Source organism: Melospiza melodia, chromosome 31 (genome assembly GCF_035770615.1).
Source record: "Melospiza melodia melodia isolate bMelMel2 chromosome 31, bMelMel2.pri, whole genome shotgun sequence".
Lineage (NCBI taxonomy): Eukaryota > Metazoa > Chordata > Aves > Passeriformes > Passerellidae > Melospiza > Melospiza melodia.
The window spans coordinates 2,237,918-2,258,706 of NC_086224.1; the positions used below are offsets into that span (position 1 = coordinate 2,237,918).

The 20,789-nt window shown below is 42.9% G+C and overlaps 1 protein-coding gene across 1 annotated transcript in view; it reads right to left on the reverse strand.

Moving 5' to 3' along the window:
* Positions 1–2,349: 2,349 nt before the first annotated feature.
* LOC134431242 (R3H domain-containing protein 2-like) overlaps positions 2,350–20,789 on the reverse strand; it is an 84,526-nt gene continuing 66,086 nt past the window's right edge. The window contains 14 exon segments of the mRNA XM_063179226.1: positions 2,350–2,379; positions 2,900–3,031; positions 3,034–3,134; positions 3,137–3,152; positions 6,052–6,161; positions 6,164–6,220; positions 7,832–7,932; positions 10,061–10,169; positions 10,172–10,213; positions 11,686–11,847; positions 11,850–11,924; positions 16,448–16,471; positions 16,474–16,573; positions 18,646–18,891. Of these exon segments, the coding sequence (XP_063035296.1) occupies positions 2,350–2,379; positions 2,900–3,031; positions 3,034–3,134; positions 3,137–3,152; positions 6,052–6,161; positions 6,164–6,220; positions 7,832–7,932; positions 10,061–10,169; positions 10,172–10,213; positions 11,686–11,847; positions 11,850–11,924; positions 16,448–16,471; positions 16,474–16,573; positions 18,646–18,891 (1,305 nt within the window).

A 20,789-nucleotide genomic window follows, 5' to 3' on the forward strand; every position in this document is an offset into this window, starting at 1 on the left:
ACCCCAGGAAATCGTCAGGCATTCCTGACATGTGATATTTCCTGGAAAATCCTCTTTGCCCAGGATTTCTTCTCCTGAGAAGCCTCAGAGCAAAATGTGAATAATAATTATCTGATTTTTTTCTCCTGTGTTTTGCTGCTCTGGAATGGGTTCTGGAGATTCTTTACCAACGTGTTTGATTGGTTTCATGAGAATTGTTTTTAATTAATGGCCAATCACCATCATGAGGAGCCAGAGTTTGTGTGGGGATCCCAGGGAATATCACAGCAATTCCTGACATTGTGATATTTCCCAGATCCCCAGGAATATCACAGCATTGCTGTCATTGTGATATTTCCTGGAAAATCCTCTTTGTCCAGGATTGCTTCTCCTGGGAAGTTGAGAAGGCTCAGAGAAAAATGTAAATAATAATTATCTCATTCTCTTCTATTGTGTTTTGCTGCTCTGGAATGTGTTTGAAAATTGTTTAGCAATAGGTGAGTGTTGATTTGGTTTGTTAGAATTGTTTTTAATTAATGGCCAATCACTGTCATGAGGAGCCAGAGTTTGTGTGGGGATCCCAGCGAATATCACAGCATTCCTGACATTGTGATATTTCCTGGAAAATCCTCTTTGCCCAGGATTGCTTCTCCTGGGAAGCCTCAGAGAAAAATGTGAATAAAAATTATCTGATTTTTTCTCCTGTGTTTTTGCCGCTCTGGAATGTGTTGTGGAGATTGGTTACCAATAGGTGAGTGTTTGATTGGTTCATTAGAATTGTTTTTAATTAATGGCCAATCACCGTCATGAGGAGCCAGAGTTTGTGTGGGATCCCAGGAAATATCACAGCATTCCTGACATTGTGATATTTCCTGGAAAATCCTCTTTGTCCAGGACTGCTTCTCCTGGAAAGTTGAGAAGCATCACAGAAAAATGTAAATAATAATTATCTGATTTTTTTTTCTCCTGTTTTTTTGCTGCTTTGGAACGTGGTCTGGAGATTCTTTACCAACATATCTGATTGGTTTCGTGAGAATTGTTTTTAATTAATGACCAATCACCATCCAGCTGTGTCAGGACTCAGGAAGGAGTCACAGGTTTTTATTATAATTCTTTGTAACCTTCTGTCTGTATCCTGGCTCTATTCTTTAGTATAGTTTAGTATAGCATTCTATAATATAATTTAATGTAATGTGATATAATGTAATATCATATCATAGTGTATCACATCATATAATATAATATCTCATATAATACACTCTGATATACTATACTACCATATACTGTAAAATAATATACCTATACTATAATAACATAACATAATATAACATAATATAATAAAATACCATATCATAATCATATCATATGCTATATCAAATGTAATATATGATAATTAAAATAGTTAGTATATTATATTATACTATAATATACTATACTAAACATAACACCATATAATATAACATAACATAATATCACATCATATGATATGATATTATGTGATATAATGTGGCATAATATAATGTAGTATAATATAATAACATGATCTGATATGATATCATATAACATATGTCATCATATCTCATATAAAATAAACATAACATAATGTGACATAATGTGATAAAATGTGATATATCACATAATATCATATATATAATATAATCATATCATACATGTAATTCATATAATATGTCATATCACATCATCATATATGTCATCAGAAATATGATATATGATGATATGATATGATATGATATGATATGATATGATTATGATATGATATGATATAATATAATATAATATAATATAAATATAATATAATATAATATAATATAATATAATATAATATAATATAATATAATATAATATAATATAATATAATATAATATAATATAATATAATATAATATAATATAATATAATATAATATAATATAATATAATATAATATAATAAATATATATAATCAGCCTTCTGAGTACATGGACTCACATTCACCTCTCCCCTCACACACCCTCACCCCAAGGCTTGTCCCAGGATCTCTGTGCTGTTTCCCCACCCCAAACCCCCATTCAGCAGCACTGGAGCCAAACCCCGCTGCCCCCTGCCCTGGCTGCCCCCTGGAGGAGGAGGAGGAGGAGGAGGGGCTGCTGCTGAAAGCGCCTCGAGGCTGTTTTATTCCAGCATCAGTCTCATTCCATGCTTATGACAATGGAAGATGCCAGCAGCTCACATCCCAAGCAGCAGACAAAGGACTCAATGTTACAACTTGTTTTATAAGTTTTTTTTTGACCAATCACACAAAGCAAAAGCACATTGACAGCAGTTCTGCCCAATCACCATGAGCAACGTGCCTTTGGTTAAAACAATGCTGCTTATTTCCAACACAATACCTGCTTGTGAGCCTTAAAACACAACGCACAAAGCTCCATTATTAAGCTTTAACTTTCCTGATATCTTGCTAGATAAACTTTCTGCAGCTTAGGGAGTTATTCTAGACAAGCATTAATACACAGACTATATATATATATTATATATAACATATATATTATATACGTAATATATATTTTATAGCTATATGATATCTAGAATATCTGTATATAAATATATATAATTATATATTTATCTGTATATTATATATATGAAATATATATTCTATAATATATATTTATAATATATATAGATAAAAAAATATATAATGCTATATATAATATATATAATATATAATATATATAATATATATAATATATATACATATAATATATATACTATATATAATGCTATATATATCATAATATATTATAATATATAAATATATATATTATATCTATACATATTATATATATATAGAATAATAGAGGATGCCTCCCCTATCATTCTATTTGCCTTTGCTTTTCTACAGTTTAAATACTTTTCCCTGCTGACCACTTCCCACGGCTGCTGCTTAGCTCTGCTCACAGTTCTGCTGTCCCTGAGTCCTGCCTTTTGCAGCTCTCCCAAAACCTCTGAATCTGCAGATTCCCAGAGCTTACCTTGTGCAGGGCCCATGGGCCTGGGGGGAACTGGGTGAGCACGGGCAGGGGGCTCAGCCCCGGGCACACGCTGCCCAGGTTGGTGACGGGCGACGGCGTCGGCGACTGCGTGGGGGACGTGATGGGCTGCTCAGCTGGGTGCTGGCCTGGGATGGAGGGGACAGGGTCAGACAGACAGCCCAGGGCTGGGGACAGCTCACACACCCACCCCGGGTCACAACCGACACAAAAAACAACCTCCTTTCTCTCACAATATACCATCCAATCCAATCCAATTCATTTCATTTCAAATCATTTCAATTCAATTCAATTCAATTCAATTCAATTCAATTCAATTCTCAATTCTCAATTCAATTCAATTCAGTCCAATTCAATTCAATCCAATTCAATTCATTACAATTCAGTCCAATTCAATCCAATCCAATTCATTTCAATCCAATCCAATTCAATTCAATTCAATTCATCAATTCAATTCAATTCAATTCAATTCAATTCAATTCAATTCAATTCAATTCAATTCAATTCAATCCAATTCAATCCAATTCAATCCAATTCAATTCAATAATGTTCCAGATTTGGCAAGGCAAGATGTGTTCTATTACCATTTTTGGTAATAGAATACCAAAACTGGGAAGTTTTGCAGTTTTCCTTATCTCTTCCACAATCACTCCTCCCTCAGGAGGGGACATTTGCTGATAACAGCTATTGAATGTCACTGCATGGCTGATAAGAACTACAGCATCCCATTGGGAGATGTGAGCCCAGAGGGAGGAGCCAAACATTCCTACCTGGATATAATCTGGGATTTCAAACATTCCTACCTGGATGTAATCTGAGATTTCAAACATTCCTACCTGGATGTAATCTGAGATTTCAACATTCCTACCTGGACACAATCTGAGATTTCAAACATTCCTACCTGGATACAATCTGAGATTTCAAACATTCCTACATGCCCAACCTGGGTCACAACTGACACAAAATAAAAGCTCCTTCTCTCACAATACCATTTACCTCCCTCCAAGGAGATAAATTGAAGCTTATAATAAAAAATCTACATTTCATATACTTTCATTCATCTACATTCACTCACTTTTATTTCTCATTCCCTCTCACACACAAAAAGACAACAAGAAGGTACCTTTTACTTTAAAATCTCACATTAAAATCTCAGATGTTATTGGCCGTTTCAAGGTGCTCTGGGATCCCACACTCCTGAGTCTCTTGAGTTTGCTACTCTCAGCCTAGAACCTTTAAACCTATGTGCCCTGTTGAGTTTCCTACTCCCAGCCTAGCAGCTTCTAAGCCTAGGTGCTCTTGAGTTTGCTACTCTCAGCTCAGCAGGTTAAGCCTGTGTGCTCTTGAGTTTGCTACTCGGCCTAGCAGCTTCTAAACCTCAGTGCTCTTGAGTTTGCTACTCTCAGCCTCGCATCCTTTAAGCCTGGCTGCTCCTGAGTTTGCTACTCTCAGCTTAGCAGCTCTTGAGTTTGCTACTCAGCCTAGCAGCTTCTAAGCCTGGCTGCTCTTGAGTTTGCTACTTGGCCCAGCAGCTTTTAAGCCTCTGTGTTCTTGAGTTTGCTACTCTCAGCCTAGAACCTTTAAACCTAGGTGCTCTTGAATTTCCCACTCTCAGCCTAGCACCTTCTAAGCCTAGGTGCTCTTGAGCTTGCTACTCTCAGCCTAGGTGCCCTGGAGTTTGCAATTCTCAGCCTAGCAGGTTTAAGCCTGGCTGCACTTGGGATTGCTAATCTCGGCCTAGCAGCTTCTAAGCTCTTGAGTTTGCTACTCTCAGCCTAAAACCTTTAAACTAGGTGCTCTTGAGTTTGCTACTCTCAGCCTTGCATCCTTAAAGCCTGGCTGCTCTTGGATTGCTAATCTCAGCCGAGCAGCTTCTAAGATCTTGAATTTGCTACTCTCAGCCTAGAACCTTTAAACCTATGTGCCCGTTGAGTTTCCTACTCCCTGCCTAGCAGCTTCTAAGCCTAGTGCTCTTGAGTTTGCTACTCTCAGCTCAGCAGGTTTAAGCCTGTGTGCTCTTGAGTTTGCTACTCGGCTAGCAGCTTCTAAACCTCAGTGCTCTTGAGTTTGCTACTCTCAGCCTCGCATCTCTTTAAGCCTGGCTGCTCCTGAGTTTGCTACTCTCAGCTTAGCAGCTCTTGAGTTTGCTACTCAGCCTAGCAGCTTCTAAGCCTCTGTGTTCTTGAGTTTGCTACTCTCAGCCTAGAACCTTTAAATCTAGGTGCTCTTGAATTTCCTGCTCTCAGCCTAGCACATTCTAAGCCTAGGTGCTCTTGAGCTTGCTACTCTCAGCCTAGCAGGTTTAAGCCTGGCTGCTCTTGAGATTGCTAATCTCAGCTAGCAGCTTCTAAGCTCTTGAGTTTGCTGCTCTCAGCCTAAAACCTTTTAAACCTAGGTGCTCTTGAGTTTGCTACTCTTAGCCTAAAACCTTTAAACCTAGGTGTTCTGAGTTTGCTACTCTCAGCCTTGCATCCTTTAAGCCTGGCTGCTCCTGAGTTTGCTACTCTCAGCTTAGCAGCTCTTGAGTTGCTACTCAGCCTGGCAGCTTCTAAGCCTGGCTGCTCTTGAGTTTGCTACTCAGCCCAGCAGCTTTTAAGCCTCCGTGTTCTTGAGTTTGCTACTCTCAGCCTAGAACCTTTAAACCTAGGAGCTCTTGAACTTCCTACTCTCAGCCTAGCACCTTCTAAGCCTAGGTGCTCTTGAGCTTGCTACTCTCAGCCTAGGTGCCCTTGAGTTTGCTATTCTCAGCCTAGCAGGTTTAAGCCTGGCTGCTCTTGAGATTGCTAATCTCAGCCTAGCAGCTTCTAAGCTCTTGAGTTTGCTACTCTCAGCCTAAAACCTTTAAACCTAGGTGCTCTTGAGTTTGCTACTCTCAGCCTTGCATCCTTTAAGCCTGGCTGCTCTTGAGTTTGCTACTCTCAGCCTAGCAGCTTTTAAGCCTAGCCTCACCCAGCCCTTCCCAAAGGCTGAGCTGCCTCCTCCCACTCCCTCCCAGTCCCTCCCAGTCCCTCCCAGTGCCCCCAGTACCTGAGCAGTGCTGTCGGGGTTGTAGAGGTCTCCAGGCTTCTGCCCCCTCTGCTCCAGGCTGTAGTACTTACAGTGGCTCCACTGCACCACGGGCGGGTTCTGGGGGGCCTGGGGCCGTTGGGGACATTCAGCTGCATCACCACCACGCCAGGGCCTGATGGGGACACCCCTGGGGACACACACGTGGCTGTGTGGCCCCAGTTCTGCTGCTGTGGGACACAGAGCGCCTCCCTGTCCCTGTCCCTGTCCCTGCTACTCTCACCCTTCCTTCCCCACAGTCCCACTCTGGGCTCTCTCTCCTCTGCCACTCGTGATTTTTCCAGGTTGGAAAAGCCCCACCAGGACCCTCTGGGGATAGCAAAGGTTACACCTGAAGTGATGGTGTTCAATGCAGGAGGAAACTAGCAAAGGTTACACCTGGAAGTGATGGTGTTCAATGCAGGAGAAACGGGAGCCAAGCTGAGGGATGGCAGCTCAGTGAGAGCTCTGAGCATCTCCACAAAACTCCAGGCACAGATCCAGGTCCAGATCTAGGTCCAGGATCAATCATCCCAGCTCAGATTCTGCACCAGACCCAGACCTCCATCATCCCAGCTCAGATCCAGGTCCAGATCCATCATCCCAGCTCAGATTCTGCACTAGGCCCAGACCTCCATCATCCCAGCTCAGATCCTGCAGCTCCCCATGCCCAGACCTCCATCATCTCAGCTCAGATCCAGGTCTAGATCCATCATCCCAGCTCAAATCCTGCACCAGACCCAAATTTCCATTATCCCAGCCCAGATCCTGCACCAGGCCCAGATCTCCATCACCTCAGCTCAGATCCAGGCCCAGATTCATCATCCCAGCTCAAATCCTGCACCAGACCCAAATTTCCATTATCCCAGCTCAGATCCTGAACCAGGCCCAGATCTCCATCACCTCAGCTCAGATGCAGGCCCAGATCCATCAGCCAGCTCAGATCTGCACCAGGCCCAGATCCATCAGCCCAGCTCAGATCCTGCACCAGGCCCAGATCTCCATCATCCCAGCTCAGATCCAGGTCCAGATCCATCATCCCAGCTCAGATTCTGCACTAGGCCCAGACCTCCATCATCCCAGCTCAGATCCTGCAGCTCACCAAGCCCAAATCTCCACCATCCCAGCTCAGATCCATGTCTAGATCCATCATCCCAGCTCAGATCCTGCACCAAACCCAAATTTCCATTATCCAGCCCAGATCCTGCACCAGGCCCAGATCTCCATCACCCCAGCTCAGATCCTGCACCAGGCCCAGATCCATCATCCCAGCTCAGATCCTGAACCAGGCCCAGACCTCCATCATCCCAGCTCAGATCCTGCAGCTCCCATGCCCAGATCTCCATCATCCCAGCTCAGATCCAGGCCCAGATCCATCATCCCAGCTCAGATCCTGCTCCAGTCCACCAGGCCCAGACCTCCATAATCCCAGCTCAGCTCCTCCAGCCCACCAAGCCCAGAACTCCATCAGCCCAGCTCAGCTCCTGCCCCAGCTCCCTCCCAGCAGCTGTGACAGCGAGCAGGACTCCCCAACCTCCCCATCTGCAGTCTTTTCCCCTCTCTCACCACCCCACATTTCCCCCAGCTCCCTCCACCCTGTGCCCACCCTGGCAGGGAGATGCCAGCACCCCCCAGTGCCCCACCCTGACCATTCCCAAGTTGAGCACAGCAGCTTGGCTGTGAAGTGGCACCCTCCAGAGCCCAAAGGCTGGTGCCACCTCTGGAGGGGGGGTGCCAGCCTTGCCCAGTGCCCCCCTGGTACCTGAATACTGCTGCTGCATCTGGGGAGGGCTGCAGGGCGCCGGCGACTGCGGCATCTGGTACTGCTCGGAGCCAGGGGGCTGCAGGAACCCCACGGACGGGCTGGGAGCACAGAGAGGGGGGGTCAGCACTCAGGAGGGGTTTGGAACCCTGGAAATCCCTCTGGATACCCTGGAGACCCTGCCCAGGGGGCTCAGAGACCTTGGCACAGAGCACAAGACACCCGGGACTGTGATTTAGCCCTTGGAAAAAAATAATTACCGACTTTTATATGAAGGATTACAAGTCAAGAAAGTTTGAGTAGAATGATAGGGAATTTATCACGGGGTGAAAAATGGATTTTTGGGGGTTTTTAGAATGGGGATTCAAGAGGCAAGATGGAGGAATGTGGGCTTGTCCTGCCTTTCTCCTTCTTCTTGGCCTCCATCTTCTGCTGTGATGGTGACACTTTGGGATTGGTTTAGAATAGAGATAGAGTGTCTAACATAGGTGATAGGTATTGGGAAGTTATTGTAAATATGTTATATTTAGAATAGAAGCTCACTGTCTAACACAGGTGATGGGTATTGGGAAATTATTGTAAATAAAGTACAAGTAGTTTGTAGTATAAAAAGCTAACAGCACCCCAAGGGCTGGAAACCATTGCCAGCTTTGTGCGAGGAGTTACAAACCACAAGAGTTTGAGTAAAATAATAGTGAATTAATCACTGCGTGAAAATGTAGAATTTTGGGGGTTTAGAATGGGGGTTCAGGAGGCAAAATGGAGGAATGTGGGCATGTCCAGCCTTTCTTCTTCTTCTTCTTGGCCTCCATCTTCTGCTGTGATGTTGGAACTTTTGGGATTGGTTTATAGTAGATAACTATAGATTACTTAGGAATGATTAACATAGGTGATAGGTATTGGGAAGTTATTGTAAATATTGTACACGTAGTTTTTAGTATAAAAAATTAACAGCCACCCCAAGGCTGGAAACAATCTCCAGCTGTTTGTGTGTTGTATTTTACACCAATCTTTCTCATTCCCACACCCAGCTCCCTCTCTCTGGGATGGGTGGGCACATGGCAGCTTCACCTCCTGGTGCTCAGGAAGGGATCCAGGATGGACAAGCTCAGGGAGGAGCAGAACTTGTGGCACCCACTCACCTCCAGCCACAGGATGAGAACAGAATCACAGAAATCCCAGAAGATGAAAGAGACCCACAAGGATCCCTGACTCCTGCCCTTGACAGAACACCCCAAACCCCCCAAAACTGTGGGCACAGCTCCCTTTTCACCCCCTGGCAGCTGCCAGAGCTTTACCTGGTGCCATTCTGCTGAGTTGTTTCCTGTATTATAAACCCCTCACCACCTTATCAATGCATTTTTCTACATTATAAACCCCTCACCATCTTATCAATACAGTTTCCTACATTATAAACCCCTCACCATCTTATCAATGCAGTTTCCTACATTATAAACCCCTGACCATTTTATCAATACCGTTTCCTACATTATAAACCCTTCACCACCTTATCAAGGCAGTTTATCACTTATAACTCACTTACAACTCTTACTTACAACTATAGAAACCTAAATTTACGATTTTTCTCCTCAATCTCTGCGTATTGTATATTTTACATCAATCCCAGCTCTTCCCAAGGCTCCTGCCCTTGATAGAACACCCCAAACCCCCCAAAACCGTGGGCACAGCTCCGTGTTCACCGCCTGGCAGCTGCCAGAGCTTTACCTGGTGCCATTCTGCTGAGTTGTTTCCTGTATTATAAACCCCTCACCACCTTATCAGGGAAGTTTCTACATTATAAACCCCTCACCATCTTATCAATGCATTTTTCTACATTATAAACCCCTCACCATTTTATCAATACAGTTTCCCACATTATAAACCCCTCACCACCTTATCAAGGCAGTTCCCTACATTATAAACCCCTCACCATCTTATCAGTGCAGTTTCCTACATTATAAACCCCTGACCATTTTATCAATACAGTTTCCTACATTACAAACCCTTCACCACCTTATCAAGGCAGTTTCTCACTTATAACTCACTTACAACTCTTACTTACAACTATAGAAACCTAAATTACGATTTTTCTCCTCAATCTCTGCGTATTGTATTTTTACATCAATCCCAGCTCTTCCAAGGCTCCTGCCCCTTGATAGAACACCCCAAACCCCCCAAAACTGTGGGCACAGCTCTGTGTTCACCCCCTGGCAGCTGCCAGAGCTTTACCTGGTGCCATTCTGCTGGGCACTGGGGATGACGCTGTAGTAGATGGGCACCCCTCCAGCCTGGAGCCCGCCCTGCACAGACTGGCTGGCTGGCACCAGCACGGGCTGCTGAAGGGCTGCTGGACCACGTTCTGGGACTCACTGGCCATGGCACCTGGGCAGGGAGGAGAGCAGCAGGTAAAGAGAAACAGAGCAGTGAAAACGGCCCAAAGACACCAGCAGGGTGAGGAGACTCCAGGTGGGTTTTTCTGACAGCCCACAGCGACCTCGCCCTGGCAGAGCCCGTCCAGAGGTTCTCCCGGCTCCAGATGTGCCCACAGATGCCCGGTGAGCAAATCCCCACTTTTGGGGGATCCCTTGGGGCATATCCTGCCCAGCCAGAGCCCCCTCCTCAGCTCTCCTGCCCAGATGTGCCCCACAGAACTCCCCATGGATGTGCCCTCCTCACCCCTATGAAGAAACCCCCAACTTTGGGGGATCCCTGGGCACATCCTGCCCAGCCAGAGCCCCCTGCCCATCCCTGTGAGCAAATCCCCACTTTTGGGGGATCCCTTGGGCACATCCTTCCCAGCTCTCCTGCCCCAGATGTGCCCCACAGATCCCCACATGGACGTGCCCTCCTCATCCCTATGAGGAACCCCCCAATTTTAGGGGATCCTTGGGCACATTCATCCCTGGGGGCACATCCTGCCCATCTTGAGCCCCCTGCCCATCACCCCAGTGCCCACCTGGTACGAGGGCAGGGCTGTGTACTGGACACACCAGCAGGGTGAGGAGACTTCAGGTGGGTTTTTCTTGCACCCCACAGCAACCTCCCCCAGGAACAATCCCTCCCAGAGGTTCTCCCAGCTCCAGATGTGCCCCACAGATGCCCTGTGAGCAAATCCCCACTTTTGGGGGACCCCTTGGGCACATCCTTCCCAGCTCTCCTGCCCCAGATGTGCCCCACAGATGCCCACACGGACGTGTCCTCCTCATCCCTATGAGGAAACCCCCACTTTAGGGGATCCCTGGGCACATCCTGCCCAGCCAGAGCCCCCTGCCCAGCAGCCCAGACTGGCGAGGAGCAGGTGCCCAGCAGGGTGAGGAGACTCCAGGTGGGTTTTTCTGACATCCCAGAGCCCCCTCCCAGCCCTCCTGCCCAGATGTGCCCCACAGATCCCCACATGGACGTGCCCTCACCATCCCTATGAGGAACCCCCTAATTTTAGGGGATCCTTGGCACATCCATCCCTGGGGGCACATCCAGCCCATCTTGAGCCCCCTGCCCAGCGCCCCAGTGCCCACCTGGTACGAGGGCAGGGCTGTGTACTGGACACACCAGCAGGGTGAGGAGACTTCAGGTGGGTTTTTCTGACAGCCCACAGCCCCCCTCCCAGCCCTCCTGCCCGAGATGTGCCCCACAGATGCCCACATGGACGTGCCCTCCTCATCCCTGTGAGCAAATCCCCACCCTTGGGCACATCCTGCCCAGCCAGAGCCCCCTCCTCAGCCCTCCTGCCCGAGATGTGCCCACAGATGCCCACACGGACGTGTCCTCCTCATCCCTATGAGGAAACCCCCAACTTTGGGGGATCCTTGGCCACATCCTGCCAGCCAGAGCCCCTGCCCAGCCCCCCCCAGTGCCCACCTGGTACGAGGGCAGGGCTGTGTACTGCACCATCAGCCCTTGCATCTGGCTGCCCATGCTGCTCCTCTGGGTGCTGAGCAGCCCGGGGGGCTGTGCCTGCTGCACCCCCAGCACGTTCTGCATCTGGCCCCCCAAACTGTTCCTCTGGCTGCCGAGGAGCCCGGGGGCTGAGCCTGCTGCACCCCCACCACGCCCTGGTAGCTCTGCTGCTGGTTGGACATCATGGGCTGTAAACCTGCCACGACAGGGAGGGAACGGGGACACGTCACAGGGGGACAGGGGGAATGACAATGAATTTGAGGTTTGGGGAATGAATAACCACAGATTTAGGGAATAAATAACCTCAGATTTAAAATTTGGGGAATAAATAACCCCGGATTTGGGGAATAAATAACCCCGGATTTGGGGAATAAATAACCTCAGATTTAGGGAATAAATAACTCCAGATTTGGGGAATAAATAACCCCAGATTCAAAATTTGGGGAATAAATAACCCGGATTTGGGGAATAAATAACCTCAGATTTAGGGAATAAATAACCTCAGATTTAAAATTTGGGGAATAAATAACCCCGGATTTGGGGAATAAATAACCTCAGATTTAAGATTTAGGGAATAAATAACCCCATAATTAGGGAATAATAATCTCAGATTTAAAATCTGGGGAATAAATAACGCCGGATTTAGGGAATAAATAACCACAGATTTAGGGAATAAATAACCTCAGATTTAAAATTTGGGGAATAAATAACCCTGGATTTGGGGAATAAATAACCTCAGATTTAGGGAATAAATAACCTCAGATTTAAAATTTGGGGAATAAATAACCCTGGATTTGGGGAATAAATAACCTCAGATTTAGGGAATAAATAACCTCAGATTTAAAATTTGGGGAATAAATAACCCGGATTTGGGGAATAAATAACCTCAGATTTAAGATTTAGGGAATAAATAACCCCATATTTAGGGAATAAATAACCTCAGATTTAAAATCTGGGGAATAAATAACGCGGATTTAGGGAATAAATAACCCTGGATTTAGGGAATAAATAACCTCAGATTTAAAATTTGGGGAATAAATAACCCTGGATTTGGGGAATAAATAACCTCAGATTTAGGGAATAAATAACCTCAGATTTAAAATTTGGGGAATAAATAACCCCGGATTTGGGGAATAAATAACCTCAGATTTAGGGAATAAATAACCTCAGATTTAAAATCTAGGGAATAAATAACCCCAGATTTGGGGAATAAATAACCTCAGATTTAGATTTAGGGAATAAATAACCTCAGATTTAAATTTGGGGAATAAATAACCACAGATTTGTGGAATACAGATTTAGGGAATAAATAACCACAGATTTAGGGAATAAATAACCCCAGCTTTGGGGAATAAGTAACCTCAGATTTAAAATTTGGGGAATAAATAACCCGGATTTGGGGAATAAATAGCCCCAGATTTGGGGAATAAATAATCACAGATTTAGGGAATAAATAACCTCAGATTTAAAATTTAGGGAATAAATAACCCCAGGTTTAGGGAATAAATAACCCCAGCTTTGGGGAATAAATAACCTCAGATTTAAAATTTGGGGAATAAATAACCTCAGATTTAGGGAAAAAATAACCTCAGATTTAAAATTTAGGGAATAAATAACTCCAAATTTAAGGAATAAATATCCTCAGATTTAAGATTTAGGGAAAAAATAACCTCAGATTTAAAATTTGGGGAATAAATAACCCGGATTTGGGGAATAAATAACCACAGATTTGGGGAATAAATAACCTCAGATTTGGGGAATAAATAACCCCATATTTAGGGAATAAATTACCTCAGATTTAAGATTTAAGGAATAAATAACTCCAAATTTAAGGAATAAATAACCTCAGATTTAAGATTTAGGGAATAAATAACCAGGATTTAGGGGAATAAATAACCTCAGATTTGGGGAATAAATAACCTCAGATTTAAAATTTGGGGAATAAATAACCCCGGATATGGGGAATAAATAACCTCAGATTTAGGGAATAAATAACCCCAGATTGGGGGAATAAATAACCACAGATTTGGGGAATAAATAACCCCCGATTTGGGGAATAAATAACCTCAGATTAAGGGAATAAATAACCCCAGATTTAGGGAATAAATAACCCCGGATTTGGGGAATAAATAACCTCAGATTTAGGGAATAAATAACTCCAGATTTGGGGAATAAATAACCCCAGATTCAAAATTTGGGGAATAAATAACCCCGGATTTGGGGAATAAATAACCTCAGATTTAAAATTTGGGGGGAAAAAATAACCCAGATTTAGGGAATAAATAACCTCAGATTTAAAATTTGGGAATAAATAACCCCGGATTTGGGAATAAATAACCTCAGATTTAGGGAATAAATAACCTCAGATTTAAAATTTAGGCAATAAATAACCCCAAATTCTAGATTTAGGAATAAATAACCTCAGATTTAAATTTAGGGAATAAATAACCTCAGATTTAAGATTTAGGGAATAAATAACTCTAAATTTAAGGAATAAATAACCTCAGATTTAAGATTTAGGGAATAAATAACTCCAAATTTAAGGAATAAATTACCTCAGATTTAAGATTTAGGAATAAATAACCCAGATTTAGGGAATAAATTACCTCAGATTTAAGATTTAAGGAATAAATAACCCCAGATTTAGGAATAAATTACCTCAGATTTAAGATTTAAGAATAAATAACCCCGGATTTAGGGAATAAATGACCTCAAATTTAAGATTTAGGGAATCAAATCCTGAGTCTGCTGAAGAATGGGGAAAGGATTTCCCTTGGAGCTGATGTGAACACACCCAAGGGAACTCCTGACTTATATTCCCCCTTTATATTCAGTGCCAGAATAGGGTTTTAATGGAGTAACTTTGAGTTGGACACAGGAAATAACCCCAGATTTAAGATTTAGGGAATTAATAACCCCAAATTAAAGATTTAGGGAATAAATAACCCCAGATTTAAGATTTAGGGGATAAATAACCCCAAATTTAAGATTTAGGGAATTAATAACCCCAAATTAAAGATTTAGGGGAATAAATAACCCCAGATTTAAGATTTAGGGGATAAATAACCCCAAATTTAAGATTTAGGCATAAATAACCCCAGATTTAAGATTAGGGGAATAAACAACTCCAAATTTAGGACTTAAGGAATCAAATCTTGTTTCTGTTGAAGAATGGGGAAAGGGCTTCCCTTGGAGCAGATTTAAACACAGTCAAGGGAACTCCTGGCTTTAAATCCTCCTGGCAGCCCCTCAGTGCCAGAATAGGGTTTTAACGGAGTAAATTCCAGTTGGACATGGGAAATAACCCCAAATTTAAGATTTAGGGAATAAACAACCCCAAATTCAAGATTTGGGGAATAAATAACCCCAAATTTAAGATTTAGGGAATTAATAACCCCAAATTCAAGATTTAGGGAATAAACAACCCCAAATTCAAGATTTGGGGAATAAATAACCCCAAATTTAAGATTTAGGGAATTAATAACCCCAAATTCAAGATTTAGGGAATAAACAACCCCAAATTCAAGATTTGGGAATAAATAACCCCAATTTAAGATTTAGGGAATTAATAACCCCAAATTCAAGATTTAGGGAATAAACAACCCCAAATTCAAGATTTGGGGAATAAATAACCCCAAATTTAAGATTTAGGGACTAAATAATCCCAGATTTAAGATTTAGGGAAAAAATAACCACAAATTTAAGATTTAGGGACTAAATAACCCCAGATTTAAGATTTAGGGAAAAAATAACCCCAAATTTACGTTTTAGGGGGAAAATATCCCCAAATTTAAGATTTAGGGAATAAATAACCCCAATTTAAGATTTAGGGAAAAAATAACCCCAAATTTACGTTTTAGGGGAAAATATCCCCAAAATTAAGATTTAGGGAATTAATAACCCCAAATTAAAGATTTAGGGAAAAAAATAACCCCAAATTTAAGATTTAGGGGAAATATCCCCAAATTTAAGATTTAGGGAATTAATAACACCAGATTTAAGATTAGGGAAAAAATAACCCCAAATTTACGTTTTAGGGGGAAAACATCCCCAAATTTAAGATTTAGGGAATAAATAACCCCAAATTTAAGATTTAGGGAAAAAATAACCCAAATTTACGTTTAGGGGGAAATATCCCCAAATTAAGATTTAGGGAATTAATAACCCCAGATTTAAAATTTAGGGAAAAAATAACCCCAAATTTACGTTTTAGGGGGAAAATATCCCCAAATTTAAGATTTAGGGAATAAATAACCCCAAATTTAAGATTTAGGGAAAAAATAAGCCCAAATTTACGTTTTAGGGGGAAAATATCCCCAAATTTAAGATTTAGGGAATTAATAACCCCAGATTTAAAATTTAGGGGAAAAATAACCCCAAATTTAAGATTTAGGGAATCAAATCCTGCCTTTGCCCCCCACCTCCCGCTGAAGAGAAGGGAGAGCAGAGCAGATGAAAACACACCCAAGGGAAGCTCCTGGCTCTAAATTCGCTCCAAATTCTAAATTCAGTGGGGTTTAAATCCACCTCACCCCCTCCCCGAGCAAGCTCAGAGGAGAGGGAGGGAAGGACACAACCCCTCTGCAGACAGACAGACAGACAGACAGACAGACACCCATGAGCACCCAGCACAGGGGAGATCCCTGGGGCAAATAAAACCAGCAGGAATGGGAAAATGAACCCCTTTAACCCTTTTTAAACCCTTTTTTCAGCCCTTACCTGGCTGCTGGGACTGCTGGGGAGCTGCTGGGGGCGCTGGGAGCTGTAGGCCACTGGGTGACTGAGGGGTCGGTATTGCTGGCTGGAGTTGGGGTACTGCCCAGGGGGGTAGTAAGAAACCTGAATCTGCAAAAAAAAATCACCAGCGGTGAGAGCACAGCAGGGATCAGGAGCAAGGAAACTGATTTTTTTAATATGTTTTATGGAAAATATAATTTATATATGTTTTATGGAAAATATATATATATTTTATGAAAAGTCCTTTTGCTATTTTTTTTTCTCTTGAGAAGCTGAGAGGCCTCAGAAATGAAATGTAAATGTAAATAATGTAAATGATGTGTAAATAATGATTTTTCTGGTTTGTTTCTCCTGTGTTTTGCTGCTCTGGAATGTGGTTGGAGATTTTTTTATTTGGACTTCATGACCAGTCATGGTCAGGCTGTGTCAGGACTCAGGAAGGGGTCAAGAGCTTTTCATTATCAATTCTTTGTAGCCTTCTGTCTGTATCCTATCTCTATTCTTTAGTGCATTTTTAGAATATAATATAATATAATATAATATAATATAATATAATATAATATAATATAATATAATATAATATAATGTAATGTAATGTAATGTAATGTAATGTAATGTAACGTAACGTAACGTAACGTAACGTAACGTAACGTAACGTAACTTAACGTAACGTAACGTAACGTAACGTAATATAATATAATATAATATAACATAATATAATACATCATATAATATCTCATACCACACCATGCAATGTAATGTAATGTAATGTAATATAAAACATAATATCATATAATATCGTATCATATCATATAATATTGTTTTGTATAATGTAATGTAATGTAATACAATGTAATATTATAATAAATTAGCCTTCTAAGAACATGAAGTCAGACCCTCAAACCCCCTCCTCAGCAACCTCAGGCCTGCCAGCTCTGGGGATATCCCCAGACATATATATGTCAATATGATATAATATAATATAATATAATATAATATAATATAATATAATATAATATAATATAATATAATATAATATAATATAATATAATATAATATAATATAATATAATATAATATAATATAATATGATATATAATATAATATAATATAGTATATGATAGTATATGATATGATAGAATATGATATGATATGATATAATATAATATAATATAATATTGTATAATATAATATAATATCATAAAGTATGATATGAGATGAGGTAAGGTAATGTAATGTAATGTAATATAATATCATATCATATTATATCATATTGTATAATAACTTATTGTATAATAGAATATAATATTGTATAACATATTGTATAATAGAATATAATACTGTATAATATAATATCATATAGTATGATATGAGATAATGTAATGTAAAGTAATATAATATCCTATCATATACAATATAATACAATTTAATACAATACAATATAGTAGAATTATATCATATAGTACAATAACATATTGTGTAATAGAATATAATATTGTATAATATAATATCATATAGTATGATATGAGGTAATGTAATGTAATGTAATGCAATATAATATAATATCATATCATATCATATAATGTAATATAATATAATACAATATAATACAATGTAATATAATACAATATAGTAGAATTTTATCATATAGTATAATAACATATTGTATAATAGAATATAATATTGTATAATATAATATATAGTATGATATGAGGTAATGTAATGTAATGTAATGCAATATAATATATCATATCATGTAATATAATATAATACAATATAATACAATGTGATATAATACAATATAGTAGAATTATATCATATAGTATGATGAGATAATGTAATGTAATGTAATATAATATAATATCATATCATATCATGTAATATAATACAATATAGTAGAATTATATCATATAGTATAATAACATATTGTATAATAGAATATAATATTGTATAATAACATATTGTATAATAGAATATAATATTGTATAATAACATATTGTATAATAGAATATAATATTGTATAATATAATATCATGTAGTATGATATGAGACAATGTAATGTAATGTAACGTGATATAATGTAATATAATGCCATATAATAATAAATCACCCTTCTAAGAGCACGGAGTCAGACCCAATTCCGCAGGGACCCCTCCCCAGGCCCCCCTCCTGCCCCGTTACCTGCTGAGGGGGCTGGATGTAGCCCTGGGGCTGCAGCACCGGCTGGCTGGGGGCCGTGTGCCCCGAGGCAGAGTAGCTGGAGGTGGGGATGGGCTGCCCAGGGGGGGCTGCCATGATGAACCCCGGCTGCTGCGGGTGCTGGGACAGCAGCGACGGCTGGAACATCCCCGACGAGGGGTCCGGAGCTTCTGTGGAGCCCTGGCGGCTCAGGCTGATCTGCCCGAAGGGGCTGCTGAGCTCGTCGGCCTGGAGCGGGGTAAGGATGGAGGAGGTGGGACAAAAGGAGCCAAGAGCAGTGGGACACAGCTCTGCTGGCAATACAGACCCCTTCTCCCAGAGAAGCCCCCCAAAAAGCGCCCCAAAAGCCCCCAAAACATGAGGTACAGAGCAGGACAGGGTGACATGCCAGCTGAGATCAGCAGGACATGGGACATGCCAGCTGAGCTTGTTGGTCTGGAGTGGGGCAAGGATGGAGGAGGTGGGACCAAAGGAGCAGCAGGACACAGCTTCTCTTCTCCCCCCCCAAAAGCCCCCCCAAAAGCCCCCCAAACATGAACCACAGACCCAGAGCAGGACAGGGGGACACGGGACATGCCAGCTGAGCTCAGCAGGACAGGGGGACACGGGACATGCCTGCTGAGCTTGTTGGCTTGGAACGGGGCAAGGATGGAGGAGGTGGGACAAAAGGAGCAGCAGGACACAGCTCTGCTGGTAAATACAGACCCCTTCTCCCAGAGAAGCCCCCCAAAAGCCCCCCAAACATGAACCACAGACCCAGAGCAGGACAGGGAGACACGGGACATGCCAGCTGAGCTTGTTGGTCTGGAGTGGGGCAAGGATGGAGGAGGTGGGACAAAAGGAGCAGCAGGACACAGCTTCTCTTCTCCCAGAGAAGCCCCCCAAAAAGCCCCCCAAACATGACCCACAGCCACAGAGCAGGACAGGGGGACACGGGACATGCCAGCTGAGCTCAGCACGACAGTGGGACACGGGACATGCCTGCTGAGCTCGTTGGCCTGGAGTGGGGCAAGCAAGGAGGAGATGGGACAAAAGGAGCAGCAGGACACAGCTCTGCTGGTAATTCACACTCTTTCTCCCAGAAAAGCCCCCCAAACATGGACCACAGACCCAGAGCAGACAGGGGGACATGGGACATGCCAGCTGAGCTCGTTGGTCTGGAATGGGGCAAAGATGGAGGAGATGGGACAAAAAGAGCCACGACCAGCAGGACCCAGCTCTGCCCGTTAATGCACACCCCTTCTCCCAGAGGAGCCCCCACAAAAGCCCTCCAAACACGAGCCACAGACCCAGAGCAGGACAGGGGGACGTGCCAGCTGAGCTCAGCAGATGTTGGGGACACGAGGGGTGACACCAGTCCAGCTGCCACGTCCCATGGGGGACACCATTCCCGAAAGATCCACCTGGAGACCCCACAGGGGCTGGGCTGAGCCCAGGGGGCTGCCACGGCCCCCAGAGCCCACAGTGAGCACCAGAACTGCTGGGGAGCTCTGGGCTTGGGATTGGGTTTGCTCTTCCCAAGGCCACCACTCCAGCACTGGTGGCCTCAAGCATCTGCTGGGGAGCTCTGGGCTTGGGATTTGCTCTTCCCAAGCTCTTTGCAAGGCCACCACTCCTGCAGTGATGGTCCTGTGGCCTCAGGCATCTTCTGGGGAGCTCAGGGAGCTCTGAATTTGCTCTTCCCAGGCTCCTTCCAAGGCCTCTTTTGGGGAGCTCTGGGCTTGATTTTGCTCTTCCCAGGCTCTTTCCAAGGCCACCACTCCTGCAGTGATGGTCCTGTGGCCTCAGGCATCTGCTGGGGAGCTCTGGGCTTAGAACTTGCTCTTTCAATGGTCACAACTCCAGCAGTGATGGTCCCGTGGCCTCAGACATCTGCTGGGGAGCTCTGGGATCTCTGATTTTGCTCTTCCCAGGCTCCTTCCAAGGCCTCTTTTGGGGAGCTCTGGGCTTGATTTTGCTCTTCCCAGGCTCTTTCAATGGCCACAACTCCAGCAGTGATGGACCCATGGCCTCAGACCGCAGCCAGCACAGGGGAGATCCCTGGAGCAAATAAAACCTCCAATCTTCTGGGGAGCTCTGGGATCTCTGATTTTGCTCTTCCCAGGCTCTTTCCAAGGCCACCACTC